Genomic DNA, 18,530 nt, shown 5'->3' on the forward strand with positions numbered 1-18,530 from the left:
AAGTGATTCTTATTCCTTTATTATACATATTATATTATAGTTTTCTTGTTATTATAAATTAAAACACAATAAAGCACACCCCATTTAATCAATCCTACATGCATTTAAACACAATAAGACCTCATAATGTATGATACTTATTTAACATTCTTCAACTAAAGAATCAATCCGCAAATAATTTCGCAAATCGCATCTACTGTATACAGGATGTTAGCGACATCGTAACGAAAACTTTGAGGAATGATTTAGACCATGATTCTAAATTGAAATCAAGTGGAACTTTTCATCGCAAAAGTATGGAACTGAAAACAATTTAAAAAAAACCCTAAAATGTAACGTATTTTCCTACAGGAAATTCCACTTGATATCAACTCAGAACCATGGTCGGAGTCATCCTCCTCAGTATTCGTTACGGTGTCACTAACACGCACGGAGTGTTTGTATGGGTACCACGTACATGTACGTACTTATACGGGGTGTAAGTGAGATCGTTACGAATACTGAGGGGGATGATTCAACTCATTATTCTGAGTTAATATCAAGTAAAATTTACCATCGCAAAAGTAATTGAAAAATTAATGTATTTTCCGACAGAAAATTCCATTTGATTTCAACTCAGAATCATGGCCTGAGTCATCCCCCTGAGTATTCGTTAGGGTGTCGCTAACACCCTGTATAGACGCAAAGCTATACATCCATTTGTTTTGTACTGAGAGATGGAAAAATGGCCAATAATATCTATATTAAAACTTGGTGACTACTAATGGTCTCTCAGTGTAGTGATGAGATCCAACACCCCCTGACCAAAACATGCACTATATATAGAAGCACAACTGAACATTTGTCTGCCCGCGATCGCGGCGTCCTTATACTGAGAGATAGCGGCTTCCCACTCAGGGTCAGCATCTTCAAACTCTGAATGCCCGTAATCTGGCCTGAAAAGTAAAATTATCACAGTTTAAAACATGTGAGTATCGTGCAAACAACCTAACTTAGGTATTATGGGGTTTGTCAAAAGATGCTTTTTGTGTCACGTTAGGTTAGGTTAAATCATTTTCTAATTTTATGATCAGAAGCACGGAGCACGAAGGCGGGTGCTGTAGTAAGCCGTTGGTCCCGGCTATTAGCCGTATAAACACCTCCACCAACCCGCAGTGTGGTGTAGTATGCTCCATACTCCCTCCGGTTGATTAAGGGGAGGCCTGTGCCCAGCAGTGAGACGTATATGGGCTGTTTATTTTATGTTATTTTATGCTCAGAAGCCCTCCTAATATAAGTTTAATGATGAATTTAATTTCTTTCTAAAAAATTTTTTGTCTCTGTCCAGAACAAAATAATTTATTCAACGTAATGAACTTGTCATAAGTTAATATTTTTACCCAAGCATCACTTCAACAGTTAGGTATAAAAGATAAATAAAGAATTCTTCCAACAACGGTTTTCAAAGTTCACATAACACATGAGATAATTATTATTCAATTTAGTGACAAGAAAACAACTTCTTAAGCATGAGCAATAAGTCCGTCTGTTGTGCCTTTCTGTATGTGTTGTCCTTACTTTTCTATCTTGTATCCATTGTGCTCAATAAGGTATTTTATCAACCTGTCTATCTTCTTATAAGTGTTCCCCAAATAACTTAAAAAGAAGACAAAAAGTAAGAAAGAATTAATAAGTAAGAAACACTGTGTGGATGACTGATCTCACGACTCATGAAACGACTACATATTTAATTATTTACCTATTTAAATAAACACCGGAACCAAAGACCATTCGTCTTACTTTTTAAACTGAACTAAAAATAAAAATATAGGTAAGCTTTCTTAACTAGCGTATGAGCCTAAACTGGAATTTCCCGTGGGTCGCGATAAAAGCCGCTGAGCGCTATTTATCTCAATCCTGCATTCCGACAGTCTCGAGATTAATCGTCTCATGTGCACGCGGCTGAAGTTAGTACTTATTTATAATTCTTACTTCCTTATTTTTATACTGTATGGTGCTTAAAAGCTTCGTGGCCGACCGAGAAAAGATGGCGTGAGTGGGATGCATACTTGATATTTGGAAAGAGACAGTAAAAGATCGGAAGGAGTGGAAGAAAGGGAGAGAGGCATTTGCCCTGCTGTGGGATGATGTTGAACTGGGAGCGAACTCAGACCTCGGACACTTCATACAAAACACCTCGTTTTACACAGACACTACACATTAATGTTATCGTACACGCGCATCTGTGTGTGTGTTGTCTGACGCCAATACGATTGAAGACTAAAGTAAGATCGAGGGGGTGAGGTAAACCTAGCTCAGCCGCTGATGGGGAGCGGAGAGTTACCGTTGTAATGCAATCAAAATAGAACCTTACGTCAGCAATATGTGCATCATTTCTCCAACAAGACCTTCTTCTTCTACTGGGTACTGTGCAGCTTCACAGATCGTGCGAAGAACACATTCTCTGCCGTCCACACCTTGCCTGGAAATCACAAATAGAAAGCCTTAATTATCGAATTCAATTCATTCATTCACTCATGACTTTATCCCAAGTAGTATAGTCAGAGGTACCATCGCAAAATGAACGGTGCCCACACTTCTGCAAGCTTTCTGTAAAACATTCTATCTCTGATTCCTCTTTCTTATATTTCTGTTTTTGGTAGGTGTCTTTCTGTAGTGTTTTTGTGTTTTTTTTTGACGTGACTTATTGTAGATTTGCCGCAGATGGCATTAACTACTTGGCCGGATAAATAGGGAGGGCTGAAGGATCTCACCCGGTACAACGTTTAAGACAACAGGCCTGAGGGTGCCCAGTTGGGCGCGCACCTCGACTCAGGGTGTCGTCTGAGAGGAAAAATATTTGAAGTAATCGACCCTATTAGGTTGATAGCGATAAGCGCTGATTGAGGGAGTGTTTCTGTATATTGTGTAGCTTTGTGTTGTGTTGTGATGTAAAATCACAAGAATTGTTCTTTTTCGGAAGGCAATTTTGACTACTTATTCAGTGAGTAAGTATGCAGTCTTTACACGAAAAACTAAAAGTGGGCAAAGGCGGCGTTATCGCCAAAAGATACACATGATAAATACACACACAGATACACATACATAGTCTACAATGTAGCGTGCAAATATATAATAAAAGTTCATAATGAAAAGTCTGGTACATAAAAAAGCAAGCTAGCCACAGTCTAGGAAATAAGCTCACTAAATATTTACTTGTTCGTAAATTTTACGATTTTAATTAGAGGTCGCAGCTGCACTACAGTTTCAATTATGGTAAGAACTTTTCGCTTATTTTGTTAAAGAAATTTATATTAACCACACTGGGTCCTTATTTTTTAATCATACATACATACATAAACAGCCTATATACGTCCCACTGCTGGACACAGGCGTGGAGGGGGTATGGAGCAAATTCCACCACGCTGCTCCACTCCACTGCGTTTTCTTACGGCTAACAGCCGGTACCAACGGCTAAACGTGCCCTCCGAAGCACGGACTCATCATTTTGGTCTTCGGATGATCAGATAATTCAAACCTGCAATATCCTTATCAAACAAAGGCTAGTCTCACAAAGTGATTTCGACAATGTCTCCATCGGGAATTGAACCCGGACTTCCAGATCGTGAGCCAAACGCTCTAACCGCTAGACCACGGAAGCTGTTCTGAGATTTTTTTATCGGTTGTCTTCACGTTCGTAAATATATACCCATTTCACGTTGCACATCAGAACTTGTCATCAGAACGTGAGGAAGGCGAGCGTATTCAAAATAGGACCTCTGGTCTGCAAAACTAAGTATCACACATTTAAATTATAATAAAATAACTAAGATAAACTTTCGAAAAAAGAAGACCCGAAAAGGAGTTTAATTTTCTATAATACAGATCAGATTAGATTAGATAAATTAAATTATATAAAATCAAAAACATTTATAATCGTAATAGGAATAAAATACACATAACAATTTCTAAAAAATCAAATAAAATTAATATTATTAATAAAAGTGTTTTTATTTTAAATCTCTAACTTCTTTAGTTTAGAAAATAAAAAAATAAAAGTGTACTTAATACTTAGTTTTGCCGGCCAGTGCATTATATTGTTGGGGACGCTTGTGCTCATCTGTAGGACTTGCATGCCCATTTATATTGTATTGACGGTAGAATAACATTCTATAATATAGCATTCGAAAACCACGTAAGCGCTTACATGAAACGTACGCCACGTACACGCTTTTGAAAGATCACATTCTTATGTGATTTCCTCCAACAAAACCACGATTTCTTAAATAAATTTCATTTTTTTTAAATCTGGGAAAAAATTGAGAGCACAATTTTTTACCTGGAATTCGTACTTGACCGCCTTTTTCCCTCCCAATCCAGCATAGACTTAATTTACTTACGAATCCAATAAATTAGCAAAAGCTCTGTAGAAGGTGAGTCTTTCGTTCCTCTTCTTCTTCATAACTGCGTCTCTTTCTTCCCTGGCCACTTGCTTTATAAAGTAGTACTGCGATAGCTCAGTTATATTCTGAAACTGTACGTATTGGTACTGGAAATTAGCAGCGAACGCCAAGCTGATTTTGTCCTTGTTCGGGACTGGTACAGTGAGGCCGATCAGGAGCTGAGGAAGACATAAAAAATACTTTACATAAAACAAACATAATGCTGCTAATTCCTGCACACACCAAACTAATTTTATTTCAAGCTATACCTGTCATTTTCTCATCCGCTGAAAAACAAAGGGACGGGTAATCGACAGGCATAAAATTTATGGAACACACCTCAATTTTAGGCAGAAATCTAAAACAACCGTCTGAAATTTTTACATCGGCCAATAACCCGAAAGAATTAAATAGACAGCACGTCAAATGGATTGCATAGCAGCGAGGTGTCTATTTTATTCGCCCGGGTTATTCATTCGTTTTAAAATTAACTTGTTGACAATCATCCGTCCTTTTCCTTTTCGACAGATAAGAAAATAACGGGTATAACTTAAAATAAAATTAGGAGGTGTTTGCAGGAATCGGGTCCAATACGCCGCAATGCTGAGCGCAGGCTTCCAAATTCAAATTTAAAAATATCTTCATTCAGTAGTTAATATAGTTACACTTTGAATCTTCAAACACTGAGGAGTCTTTGACGATTCAACGTAACACAGTATAACGCCTGTATTCCCTAAGGGGTAGATCTATAGTATATACTTACACCGGCTCTTCGCCAACTGTGTTTAAGTCCCATATAATAGAAGGCGATCCTATTGCTATTAACCGGGCACACATTCTGGAATCCACATATCAATTATCTACAATCCAAATATGAATTCAAACTCATAAAGTCGATTTTAGTGGTTTAGTACCCGAGCCGGAATTCGAAGCCACGGTTTTAAAAGAATAACAGTAGCCACGCGTATCCTTATCGAGGTGGCCATAGGCGATAGGCTCGCGATGTTATGTTTAAAAATTTCTGTGCCCAATACGGGTCCAATGTGTTACTCACCTTAATATGTTACCAACCTTCTACCATGTAGGTAAGCTATAAATAATATTTTATGATTATGTTATAACAGCCTCCGTGGTCTAGTGGTTAGAGCGTTAGGCTCAGGATCTGGAGGTCCGGGTTCGATTCCCGACGGGTACATTGTCGAAATCACTTTGTGAGACTGTCCTTTGTTTGGTAAGGACTTTTCAGGCTTGAATCACCTGATTGTCCGAAAAAGTAAGATGATTCCGTGCTTTTGAGGGCACGTTAAGCCGTTGATCCCGGCTATTAGCCGTAAACTCACCTCCACCAACTTGCAGTGGAGCAGCGTGGTGGAGTATGCTCCATACCCCCTCCGGTTGATTGAGGGGAGGCCTACTGTGCCCAGCAGTGGGACGTGTATAGGCTGTTTATGATATGTTGAGATTAAGTTATAAAAAAATCCCAACGTACCTTATACGTAGCTCCATAAGGGTACACAAGTGGAATACTATTGACTTGTCTTTTATGTCTCAAATCTTCTTCTCCAATAAATGATTTCCCACATTTCACTGAATCACTCCTCACGTGGTAAATGTAGAGTAGCACAATCCAGTACCTGAAAACATTTAAGGGTTTCATTGTAACTTTCAATCGATCAATCAATAATTCGACGGCCTTATTGCTAAACGGCAATTTCTGCCAGGCAACCTCAGTGTGAAAAAAGTTTATGCATTTGAGCGCGGGATGGCGCAATACAAAAAAAAAGAAAAAATAATAAATACGAATAACTTAAAATAAGTAAAACACATAATAACCGGTTCTTACCGCGTTTAAATCAGGGATATCGAAACTGTTGCAAGTGCCATGATCATGGGACGATCAGTCATCCCGTGATCATGGCACTTGCAACAGTTTCGAAATATCGGGAGTCTCAGTTATTCATCATCATCAGCACATTAACGTCCCCACTGCTGGGGCACGGGCCTTCCCTATGGATGGGTAGGGAGATCGGGCCTTAAACCATCACGCGGGCCCAGTGCGGATTGATGGTTATTAACGACTGCTAATGCAGCCGGGACTAACGGCTTAACGTGCCTTCCGAAGCACGGAGGAGCTCGAGATAAAAACATTTTTTTTTGTGGTCACCCATCCAATGACCGGCCTTTGCGTAAGTTGCTTTACTTCAACAATCGCAGACCGAGCGCGTTAACCGCTGCGCCACCGAGCCCCTCAACCAAAGAACCGGTTATTATGTGTTTTAATTATGATAATAACCGCGTAAACCTAAAATAATGTATAAAGAAATATAAGTATAAATAAATAAATAAACATACAAACAAATAAAGTTCTTGTCTGTTGCTTCCTTTTATATTGACAAGCCCGTGTTCCCTAATGGGGTAGTCAGATCTACAAGTACCTAATCAGAAGATCATTTGCAACATTGTTTGATGTAAAGTTCCAAGATGGTTACGAAGGAAAAAATATTTATTTTATTCATTCATTTTCTTATAAAAACAATGTTAGAAACATTGGCATATAGAATCGGAAAACCCGCAAAGGTGTGTAACGTTTGTTGGTAATGTTTTATAGAAAGACCACATGAAGAAAGCCGAAACTTTATTCTTCCAACTCTATTGTAGTAAGACCACGGTAACATGATCATTAACTAACATACGGATACCTGGATATACATAAAGCTGCCTCAGGTACATGCTCTATAAATAAAACAACCATTGAAATAATAAATAATAAGTATATTGGTTACTTACTCTAAATTTCCAAAACGCACGCGTGCTCAAACACAAGTGTACACGTGTTCAAAATGGTACGTCTGCCTTCGATGCGTGCTCGAATCAAAAGAACCCCAATGAAAGACAAACACGCCTTTTTATACCCTTTCTCCTAGTGTTGCCATATGAAGGCAACACAAATTCGCACAAAATTACAGAAAACCTAACATTCGACCATCCTGACGTCGTGCATGTCCTCATGCACGTAGACAAAACGTCTAATGTTCAAACCTAACATTCGGCGGGCCAAGTGATTCCACACTCATCGAGAACAGTTACAAAGCTTCACTTAAAATCTAAAAGAACAACGACATATAATCACATTTACGGGGTGAAACATCAGCTCTTCTTTCTAATCATAATATAAAGCTATTCAAGTTGTCAATAGTTCGCAAACCCTTCCTTCTCACGAACTATTGCAAAGCAATTGAGTGTGAACCTTCTTTCTCACACTTGTAATTATCGTATACAAACCTTCCTTCTTATATACGATAATTAAAATAATCATAATATAAAGCTACTCAAGTTGTCAATAGTTCGCAAACCCTTCCTTCTCACGAACCATTGCAAAGCAATTGAGTGTGAACCTTCTTTCTCACACTTGTAACTATCGTATACAAACCTTTCCTTCTTATATACGATAATTAAAATAATCATAATATTACAAAGCTATTCAAGTTGGCAATAGTTCGCAAACCTTTCTTTCTCACGAACTATTGCAAAGCAATTGAGTGTGAACCTTCTTTCTCACACTTGTAACTATCGTATACAAACCCTTCTTATATACGATAATTAAAATAATCATAATATTATAAAGCTATTCAAGTTGGCAATAGTTCGCAAACCCTTCTTTCTCACGAACTATTGCAAAGCAATTGAGTGTGAACCTTCTTTCTCACACTTGTAACTATCGTATACAAACCCTTCCTTCTTATATACGATAATTAAAATAATCATAACATTATAAAGCTATTCAAGTTGGCAATAGTTCGCAAACCCTTCTTTCTCACGAACTATTGCAAAGCAATTGAGTGTGAACCTTCTTTCTCACACTTGTAACTATCGTATACAAACCCTTCCTTCTTATATACGATAATTAAAATAATTTTGAACCCTCCTCACAAAATTGAAAGTCACCTTAACTAAATAGCTATGAACCCTCCTTCTCAAGCTATTACTAAATACACATCTTACAGTTTCATCCAACAAACAGTACCTCTACTTACTTTCTTTTGATTGTATATAATAATGACACAATCAGTCATCTTCATCACTACTTTCTTTATCATCATTAACGTGAATCCAGGGTGACATTCGATTTGTTAAATGAAGTAGTCATCAATCCCAACAAATTCAAACTCAAAAATATGTTTATTCAGTAGGTAACATTGTTACACTTTGAATCGTCAATTTTTACATCTTTAAGGGATTCCCGAACTGACAATAAAGTATAATTTTGCGTTTCGCATACTATTTCGTTCAACATAGGATTAATTTCCGCATCCATCTGAAGTCCAAACATTACCTCAGTCCGTCCCGTTGTCTTCCGACGGGTGTTGTTCATGCCCCATTGGACTCTACCTATCTTGTCATCCCAGACGTTCTTGTCAAAATTAAGATTTTGCGCAGTTAACGACCCTAACATCGTGCGATTACACTGCTCTACTTGTCCATTGGACCTAGGACTTGCAACTGCGTTCAACACGTGTCTAATACCTTTATCCGAGCAAAACGTTTGAACACGTACGATGTGAAGAAAGTACCGCGGTCGCTAATAATTCGATCTGGGTTTCTGAACGTATAGAAAATATCTTCTAATTCTCGCGTTGTTGTAACTGTTTTTGGTATTTCTGACTGGCCTGATAAAGGAGTATGGGCGAAACTGGTCCAAGAACCTCCACTGATGAGACTTATATGTAATGAAAGCTTATGATTTCCCTATGATTTTGGCAAAGTCCTATCAAATTCTGTCCCGGGGTTCTTTTTCTACGGCCATGTTTGTCCCGGCTAAAAATGTGATAAAATACATTGGGGGACTAAAATCGATTCAAGATTAGATGCTGAATAACTAAGTCTTCATAAATAATTCTATATCATAATGTATATCGTTTAAAAGAGGAACTTTTCCAGCATCCAAAACATATAAAAAAAAAAAAAAAGGTTGCGTAAGCGAATTATAGTCAATTTACATCTGTGGCGTGATTGTTTCTCGGTAGCTAAGTTCGAGTATCGCGCCTTCCATCCCTTCCAAAGGAGTCCAATTTTTTTCTTCTTCTGATATTGCATCCTCAACCTGATCAGTGACAAGAAGAAGAAAAAAAAAGATACCACTCTGATAGAGGCTGCTTAAACTATTGCAAGATTACGTACTCAAAGTCTCGTCATTATGGTCCCACAGACGTAACATGATTAGAATGCGGCAGGATGGAGGTGTAGTACATCGCCTTGTGCGAAAGAGACGAAATATATGTCTCTTTTGCACTAACGGTAAACAGCTTAGTACGTGAGAATCAAGAAATAAGTCATTCTAATCAAGATACAATACAATGACTCTATTGCACACAAAGGAAACACATTTCATAAACAATTTCAGGCAATAATTGGTGCAAAAGGCGGATTTATTGCTAAGATAGCAATTACTACCAGGCAACCTTACGTTTACGATACGTTTGTTGTACCATACGGCATTGTATAAGACAAGCTATAAGCCTGGATTAATAAAACAAGATTGTGGTGAAAGAAAACATACTTATTCGTTTACAATTATTGAATTTAAAAATCTGGCTGGTAAATGAATGTCGCCTTCATACCGCGCAAATCCTAGGTACCACACTATAGTCATTATGTGGGCACAGCATCCCACGGTGCGTTTCCCTGCCTTACAAGACCAATAATAGTGCTGAATAGCATCTAAGCCAGATTCATCATCATTTATCACCACATAAGAATAATGTCTACGTGCTCGGGTGTGTCTAGACTTAATTTTTCCTCTGAGCAACCATAAACTCCCTCCAGGGATGCCTGCTACATTTAAATCGGCTGTTACCCTTTCCGAATCTCTATATAACTCTATAGAGTACACCCCATCTTCTTCTAGCTCGGCATAATAACTGTTAGCTAGTTTAAGCTGATACGACCCGAGTGCAAATAAGTGTAGGTCATCCTGTGTCAACCTGGGAAATGTTTCAAGACCTGGTAATTCAGCGGCCATATTTTGGAAGGCTACACGTTGTCCGTTAAGACGACGACGCTGTACGTATTCAGCTAGATCATTTTGCATTTCCCTCCGTATTGCAATTCTCTCAAGAAATGCAGCAGCTTGTGGGTTGTCTGTAATGGGAACATGGAAAGCATTTGTTAATGCAGCAGCTATCCTAAAATCAGTAAACATGTGGGGCATTGCTTTGTGAAAGTACTCCTGGCGAAATAACTTGAAGTCACGTTTGATGCGTCCGTTAACGACTTCGACCACCCATCTAACCATTGTTATCATTCTCGATTCATTTGCTTGAGAGGTAGTTAATTGACTCTCACCGACCGAGACACTTGCAGGCATATGTGCGTCATAGCCGAACGCTTCGAGATCTTCCATAGCATCTCTAAAACCTCTGTCGAGAATGAATGTATCATTATGATTGAAAAATACATGAAAAGGATGTTCGTCGTTATGCAATATATCTAAAGTAATGGATGCATCGGACTTTTTGGCACCATGGGGCCCCGTCACATCGATAATGTAGCCATCACTGCAAACTATCATTAACACTTTTAGTAAGTTGAGAAACTTGTGCGGACTATACGTCTCGATTTGAAACCCAAAGTTGCTGCTTTTAAATATATAAACATAGGTCGCGTCAATAACAGCAATGAGTTTGTTGTTATCTGGGGTTCCAAAAAGTGCATTAGGTACTAATAAGTTCCGCTGCAGCAGTGTATCTCTACTAATATGGTCCCAGCCAAGATGACGTGTGACATATTCGCGAGTCAATGCTTCCCTAGCAGATTTCATTAATCGCTCAAGTTTCCTGCGACTCATGTGAAAAATCAATGACAATCTCTCATTCGGTTCTCCGGTCGTTAGCTTTGCGAGCATTATAATAAGAGCAGTTTTGGGTTGACCGCATTCACTGAGTGATGGAGTCTCGTTTAAGATTGCAGAGATATCTTGTTTTGTTCGACCGGTCCAATAATATAACTCATCATCATCTACTTGTTCGAGATTTTCAAAATCATGTCGTTTTCTTCTAGTTGCGACTTGTTTTAGCATGTTAATAATGTCTGTTATTTGTTCTCTGTTGAAACTGTGACTAACATTTCGTGCTTCTAATAACTGTACCCAAACATCGGACTGTAAATGAAACTGACATACTCGTGCTGCATCGGGGACGTAATAGTTATAATCCAATAGCAATCGTTTTTTTGTAGCGTCTGAAAGGCGATGGCGTGTACTATTGCGGCACTCGAAAAACATACAAGCATTTGACGTATTAGGTGGCCGAGAATAAGTAGGTAATTCTATTATCGCATTTTCTTGAATCAATGGATTTGCTTCCCGATGTAGACCATTTTGATCATTATCAATTTCAGGTGGAGGGTTTGGTGGTCGTTCTATGACATTTTGCTGATTAAGGTTTTCCAAAACTTCTACCCAGCAAGGTCGACAAATGTATTCAGCATTGTTGAATAATATCTGAAACAAAAAAATCAAAGCCTCTCCTAATAACATAATATACCATCACGCCTGTATCTCCGAAGGGCTAGGCAGATCGGTGTATTGTATATAATACTGGATGTACTTCTCGCCATCTATGCTTATGTCCTATTTAATAAACACAAATTCTGGGAACCACATAATATAAATTATCTATAATCCACACATTAATTCAAAACTCATAAAGTCAAATTCAGTGGTTTAGGACCTGACCCGAGATTCAAACCCGTACACACACACACACACACACACAAACTAGCGTTTCCGCTCACATTCATCCAGTATAATATGCTTTTTTATCGCTTTTATTGTAAACACAATAAAAATATCCACACCTGATATGGTTCCAGATCTTCTGTGATAATCACAGCAGCCTCTGGGTTTTCATTGAACAGCATTTGAGTAATAGTTATTCGCCTTTTTCGTAACACAGAACGGTTACACAATAAACAAATAACTCCCACTGAAGGTCGAAACATATTAAGAGTTCAGTATCTATATCACTATGTCCAATCACAAAGAAAAAGAGGTGTCCTTTAACAAGCATTAGTCGGTTGAAATCAGGTCCATTAACTAGCAAAGGTCAGTTTTTGTAATCGGTCCAAAACATTTAAAATCCCAACACAAACAAGGATGCAATTATATATCGCTATAATTAGTTTTATGTTTTTAACAATTGCCGTCTAAAAATAATAAAAGCTAATTATTCTTTTTTCTTATAAAAAAACACAGACTAAAAATATACCGAACGTAACAAGTTTAAATTATGCCTGTATCAATTTGTTATTAAACCTTCTTGATGCTGGTTTCCGAAGACCGTGGCCAAACGGCCACAGCCTGCACTTATTTGCACTCGGGTCGTATCAGCTTAAACTAGCTAACAGTTATTATGCCGAGCTAGAAGAAGATGGGGTGTACTCTATAGAGTTATATAGAGATTCGGAAAGGGTAACAGCCGATTTAAATGTAGCAGGCATCCCTGGAGGGAGTTTATGGTTGCTCAGAGGAAAAATTAAGTCTAGACACACCCGAGCACGTAGACATTATTCTTATGTGGTGATAAATGATGATGAATCTGGCTTAGATGCTATTCAGCACTATTATTGCTCTTGTAAGGCAGGGAAACGCACCGTGGGATGCTGTGCCCACATAATGACTATAGTGTGGTACCTAGGATTTGCGCGGTATGAAGGCGACATTCATTTACCAGCCAGATTTTTAAATTCAATAATTGTAAACGAATAAGTATGTTTTCTTTCACCACAATCTTGTTTTATTAATCCAGGCTTATAGCTTGTCTTATACAATGCCGTATGGTACAACAAACGTATCGTAAACGTAAGGTTGCCTGGTAGTAATTGCTATCTTAGCAATAAATCCGCCTTTTGCACCAATTATTGCCTGAAATTGTTTATGAAATGTGTTTCCTTTGTGTGCAATGGAGTCATTGTATTGTATCTTGATTAGAATGACTTATTTCTTGATTCTCACGTACTAAGCTGTTTACCGTTAGTGCAAAAGAGACATATATTTCGTCTCTTTCGCACAAGGCGATGTACTACACCTCCATCCTGCCGCATTCTAATCATGTTACGTCTGTGGGACCATAATGACGAGACTTTGAGTACGTAATCTTGCAATAGTTTAAGCAGCCTCTATCAGAGTGGTATCTTTTTTTTTCTTCTTCTTATCACTGATCAGGTTGAGGATGCAATATCAGAAGAAAAAAAAAATTGGACTCCTTTGGAAGGGATGGAAGGCGCGATACTCGAACTTAGCTACCGAGAAACAATCACGCCACAGATGTAAATTGACTATAATTCGCTTACGCAACCTTTTTTTTTTTTTTATATATGTTTTGGATGCTGGAAAAGTTCCTCTTTTAAACGATATACATTATGATATAGAATTATTTATGAAGACTTAGTTATTCAGCATCTAATCTTGAATCGATTTTAGTCCCCCAATGTATTTTATCACATTTTTAGCCGGGACAAACATGGCCGTAGAAAAAGAACCCCGGGACAGAATTTGATAGGACTTTGCCAAAATCATAGGGAAATCATAAGCTTTCATTACATATAAGTCTCATCAGTGGAGGTTCTTGGACCAAGTTTCATACAAAAGTGCCCATTGTCATTTAAATTTCGTAAAGGCATCTACGACTACCAATAGGTAAGAGTTTTCCTCTCTTTGATCGCACAAAAAGGTCCAAGGTGATTGATGTACAGGGTGTGAAAAGGCACCTCGACTTTTCGTTTACGTGGAATAGGCCCTCATTTGAATTAGTTTTCTGTTATGTACTTTAACCCATCTGCATCAATATCAGTGGTAAGAAATTCCCGAATGCGACCCAGTTCACTATCACCTAATTGAAGAGTCTACAACCTGTCCCCCTCATTGATTGACATAACCGTCGGGTAAAGACCAGCATCAATTTCCATTGAACTAAGATCCTCAATTGGGTTCCGAAATAGAAGGTCCACGTGCGTCATTTTCGTGCCAGCACGATATTCAAAAAGCAAAAACAGCCACCAGCGGGCAATACATCTAACCAAATCGCGTTTGGAAAGCATGGAGCGCAACGCACTACAATCGGTCATGATTTTGAAATTCTGACCCAGAAGATACACCCGAAACTTTTGAGCGAACTTACTATAGCAAGAGTCTCAAGTTTATAAACCTTTTCTCTTCTGGAGATGTCTGGCGACTATAGTACGCTACGGGATGGTAGGTGTCGTTTCCATTACGTCGCTGCATCAATATTCCACTGACGCCCACTTCACTGGCGTCAGTGTGCAACTGTGTTTCGGCGGTCGGGTCGTAAATGGCTAAGATTGGCCTATCTATCAGACTACTCTTGAGATCAACAAATGCGGCTTCTTGTTCCTCAGTCCAACACCATTCCACATCCTTCTTGAGCAACTTATTCAACGGATGTGATAAAGACGCGTAATTCCTTATAAATTTTCCGAAAATATCCTACTAGTCCCAGAAATTGGCGGACGGAATGTGGACTGGTGGGACGAGGAACATCAAACACTGACTGTGTCTTTTTGTCAGCCGGCCGCACCCCAGCAGCGCTAATATCATAACCCAAATAGTTAATAATTCTGCTGTAAGAAATTACATTTTGCCAAATTCAGAGTTAGGCTTGCCTTTTCTATCAACTGTAAAGCCCTTTCTTACCTATCCAAACACTCTTCTACATCCTTTTCGTAAGTTAATACGTCATCGATGTAAGCAGTAGCTTCTGAGAACCTAGCGGAAACCAATACCTTATTCATCAGCCTTTGAAATACAGCTGGTTCGTTAGCCAACCCAAACGGCATACGATTAAATTCATATTGGTCGTCTGGGGTGATAAAGGGAGTTAAGGGTTTCGATTCTTCTGCAATAGGCACCTGGTAGTATCCAGATGCCAGATCCAAAGTTATAAAGTAGGCCTGCCCCACTAATCGAGCAATCTCGTCTTCAATCACTGCCATCAGGTACCTTATCTTAACTGTCATTGAATTCAGAAACCTATAATCAACACAGAGCCTTTGTTTACCGTCCTTCTTACGAACCAACATAATTGGACTCGCATATTCCGATACAATTTCTCGTACAATCCCCGCATTCATCATCTCACCAACCATTTCTCTTACTTGTTGTCGTTCCTTGTGCGACAATATGTAAGGCCGGTAAACCACAGGATGCTCAATATTCAATTCAATTTTCATTTCAGTCATATTTGTACATCCCAACTCCTCTAATGATTGCGCGAAGCAATGCTTGTATTCGTTCAAAATGTTAAAATAGACGTCGTTTATGTGGCTCTTCAAGCGTTTTTGCTAAAGTTAACATCTTTAGGCTCTATACCTAAATGCTCGCCAACGAGGTCTGTGGGTGATGTACAAATATGATTGACAATCTGAACTCTATTTCATCCACCCATAATATCACCTTCATCAATATAACAAAAGCTGACAATGGGGTAATATGAACAAAGAGCTGACCTTCCTCTACTTTGTATAACCCGCCGGCTATCGTGAACTCTCGGTTTGGCTTCCCCACGACTCTTTCGCTAAGCCTAACATATCAATTAATCACAACATCAGTACGAGCTCTGATAATCGCCTCTCCACTCAATCTTGCGCATGAAGCGGAGACGACCTTTACACTCGCAGTATCACCACTACCACCGTTAGCAAAAGGGAATTCATCATCATAATAAAACCTCAATTCGTTAGCATTCTTGAATACCAGCACCTGATTCTGTTCGGTGAAGGACTGTCCTACTAATATCGGACAATTGAGCAGATTACTGTCAACCACGTGACACAAAACATCCGCACTAACACCGTCGATGCATAAATTAACCTGTGTCCTGCCCATGGACAAAATAAAATCACTACCAAAACTTTTAGTGGAGTCGGGGATTGATCACAAGTCTACCCCAAAATCAGTGTCGTTGTTTGTTTTATGAGCGAAACTTCGCTACCGAAATCTATAAACGATATCATAGAGGTGTCATTTACCCTAACTGTAATGAAATATTTTGAGCCCGACTTAGAGGTAAGTATGCGCATGATTTTAGGAATGTTACCTAGATTATCACGGTTTTCAAAAAAAAAAAGGGACTCTGCAAGTTTCCATTTTATGACCGAACCTACGACATCCTGTACATTGGACCAGAGGTTTGGGACATTTAAGATACGGGTAACCTTTTTCCCTACAGTTAAAACAAAATAATTTGTAACTAGAATTTTTTTTTTTTTTGAAGTCTTAACTGATTTATCCCTATTGTCATTATTACTTCCCGCTGTGGATTCAGTCGACTACTTTGTTTTATTAAAATGAAAGCGATCGGGCGGCGGTTGGTTCTCCTTATTACTCATCGGAAAATGGAGTTGATCAGGCTGCGTACATCGTAACGCTTATCGCTGGATCTAATTGTCTTGTCACTTAATCCGTGGATAATGCAGTCCACGGCTCGTTTCCCTTCGATGTCACACCGGTTCACGATAGCTAATTCTTCATAATAATAAACCTCTAGCGGTTCACCAAACCTACTCTTTCGCCTAAGCGTATCCTCCAGGGATTGGCCATAATCATGTTCAAAAGGAAATGCGTCTAACCACTATAGCTGCCATTCTGCCCAGCTGTACACAATAGAATTGAAGCTTTCATACCAAACTTTGGCCAACCCCTGCAGTTTCTGCATTGCGAAGTGGATAACGGTTGTTCTCATCCCATCCGTAAACAGTGGCACACTCATTAACTTCCTTTAACCAAGTATCAATCTTTTGACTTTTCGATGAGGGTCCAAATTCGGGTAACATGGTTCATAATACTACTGGAAGGATGTGATGTGGCGACTGCTGTCGGATTAGGTTAAGATCTTAAGTTAACTAATGATTCAACAATATTAAGAACATCTTTAGATGAAAATGTAGGGCTATCTGACCTTTCTATTCCCTTAGCTGCCGACGAACGTCGCACCTCCTGCCCTTCGCCGCGACGTCGTTGGCTGTGTCGCTCGTTGTGCCGACGCGTGAAGCGACGTCTCTCTCCGGCTGCACTCCCGGCTCTCTCTCCGGCTGCGCTCCCGGCTTGTATCGGCTCGGCTCGGCTGCGCTCCCGGCTTGTATCGGCTCGGCTCGGCTCGGCTCGTCTCGGCTCGTTTCGGCTCGTCTCGGCTCGTCTCGGCTCGGCTCGGCTCGTCTCGGCTCGTCTCGGCTCATCTCGGCTCGTCTCGGCTCGTCTCGGCTCGGCTCGGCTCGTCTCGGCTCGTCTCGGCTCGTCTCGGCTCGTCTCGGCTCGTCTCGGCTCGTCTCGGCTCGGCTCGGCTCGGCTCGGCTCGGCTCGGCTCGGCTCGTCAGTCGTCTTCGTGGAACGATCTCGTCTTCAAGAGGCATAATCTGGAACTCGAAAACATTGGAACATGTAAATATTCTTCAGATAACCCTATATGTATATATTTATACAGATATATTTCCAAAGTAAAATATCTCAAAAACGGTGTATCCTGATTAACACATATGGATACGATCCCACTTCTGAAATGTAGTAAGACCACGGTAACATGATCATTAACTAACATACGGATACCTGGATATACATAAAGCTGCCTCAGGTACATGCTCTATAAATAAAACAACCATTGAAATAATAAATAATAAGTATATTGGTTACTTACTCTAAATTTCCAAAACGCACGCGTGCTCAAACACAAGTGTACACGTGTTCAAAATGGTACGTCTGCCTTCGATGCGTGCTCGAATCAAAAGAACCCCAATGAAAGACAAACACGCCTTTTTATACCCTTTCTCCTAGTGTTGCCATATGAAGGCAACACAAATTCGCACAAAATTACAGAAAACCTAACACTATCATAAATGTTAGATTTAGAGCTCATTCAGAAATTTATTTCGTGCACCTTTATCAACTACAAGAAATATTTTTAAACTTACCTCATCTTTCCATAAGCTGTTAATCTTCAAGTATTTTTAAAACACTTATAATAATACTAAGGTTAAAACATCTGTCCCATAGGTATTTTATTTAACTAAAAGCTGTAACAAACTCGTGACCTCTGAGGCAAA

The 18,530-nt window shown here is 39.3% G+C and overlaps 1 protein-coding gene across 1 annotated transcript; it reads right to left on the reverse strand.

Annotated features, from left to right (window-relative positions):
- Window positions 1-691: 691 nt before the first annotated feature.
- On the reverse strand, window positions 692-18,530 carry LOC126370740 (uncharacterized). Its single transcript, XM_050015775.1, has 5 exons — window positions 18,399-18,530; window positions 5,911-6,055; window positions 4,380-4,600; window positions 2,354-2,461; window positions 692-935 (listed from the first exon to the last, which is right to left on the reverse strand). The coding sequence occupies exons 1-5, from the start codon at window positions 18,401-18,403 to the stop codon at window positions 761-763; spliced, it is 654 nt and encodes a 217-aa protein (XP_049871732.1). The 5' UTR covers window positions 18,404-18,530; the 3' UTR covers window positions 692-760.

This window comes from Pectinophora gossypiella, chromosome 11, assembly GCF_024362695.1.
Source record: "Pectinophora gossypiella chromosome 11, ilPecGoss1.1, whole genome shotgun sequence".
Lineage (NCBI taxonomy): Eukaryota > Metazoa > Arthropoda > Insecta > Lepidoptera > Gelechiidae > Pectinophora > Pectinophora gossypiella.

What these genes read in the sequence shown, in the direction of transcription:
- LOC126370740 (XM_050015775.1), bottom strand. An exon ending in CTTATGGAGCTACGTATAAG is followed by an intron (nt 4,601 to 5,910) that starts GTACGTTGGGAT and finishes TGTCTTCCTCAG; the next exon opens with CTCCTGATCGGCCTCACTGT. An exon ending in TTTGCTAATTTATTGGATTC is followed by an intron (nt 2,462 to 4,379) that starts GTAAGTAAATTA and finishes TGTGATTTCCAG; the next exon opens with GCAAGGTGTGGACGGCAGAG.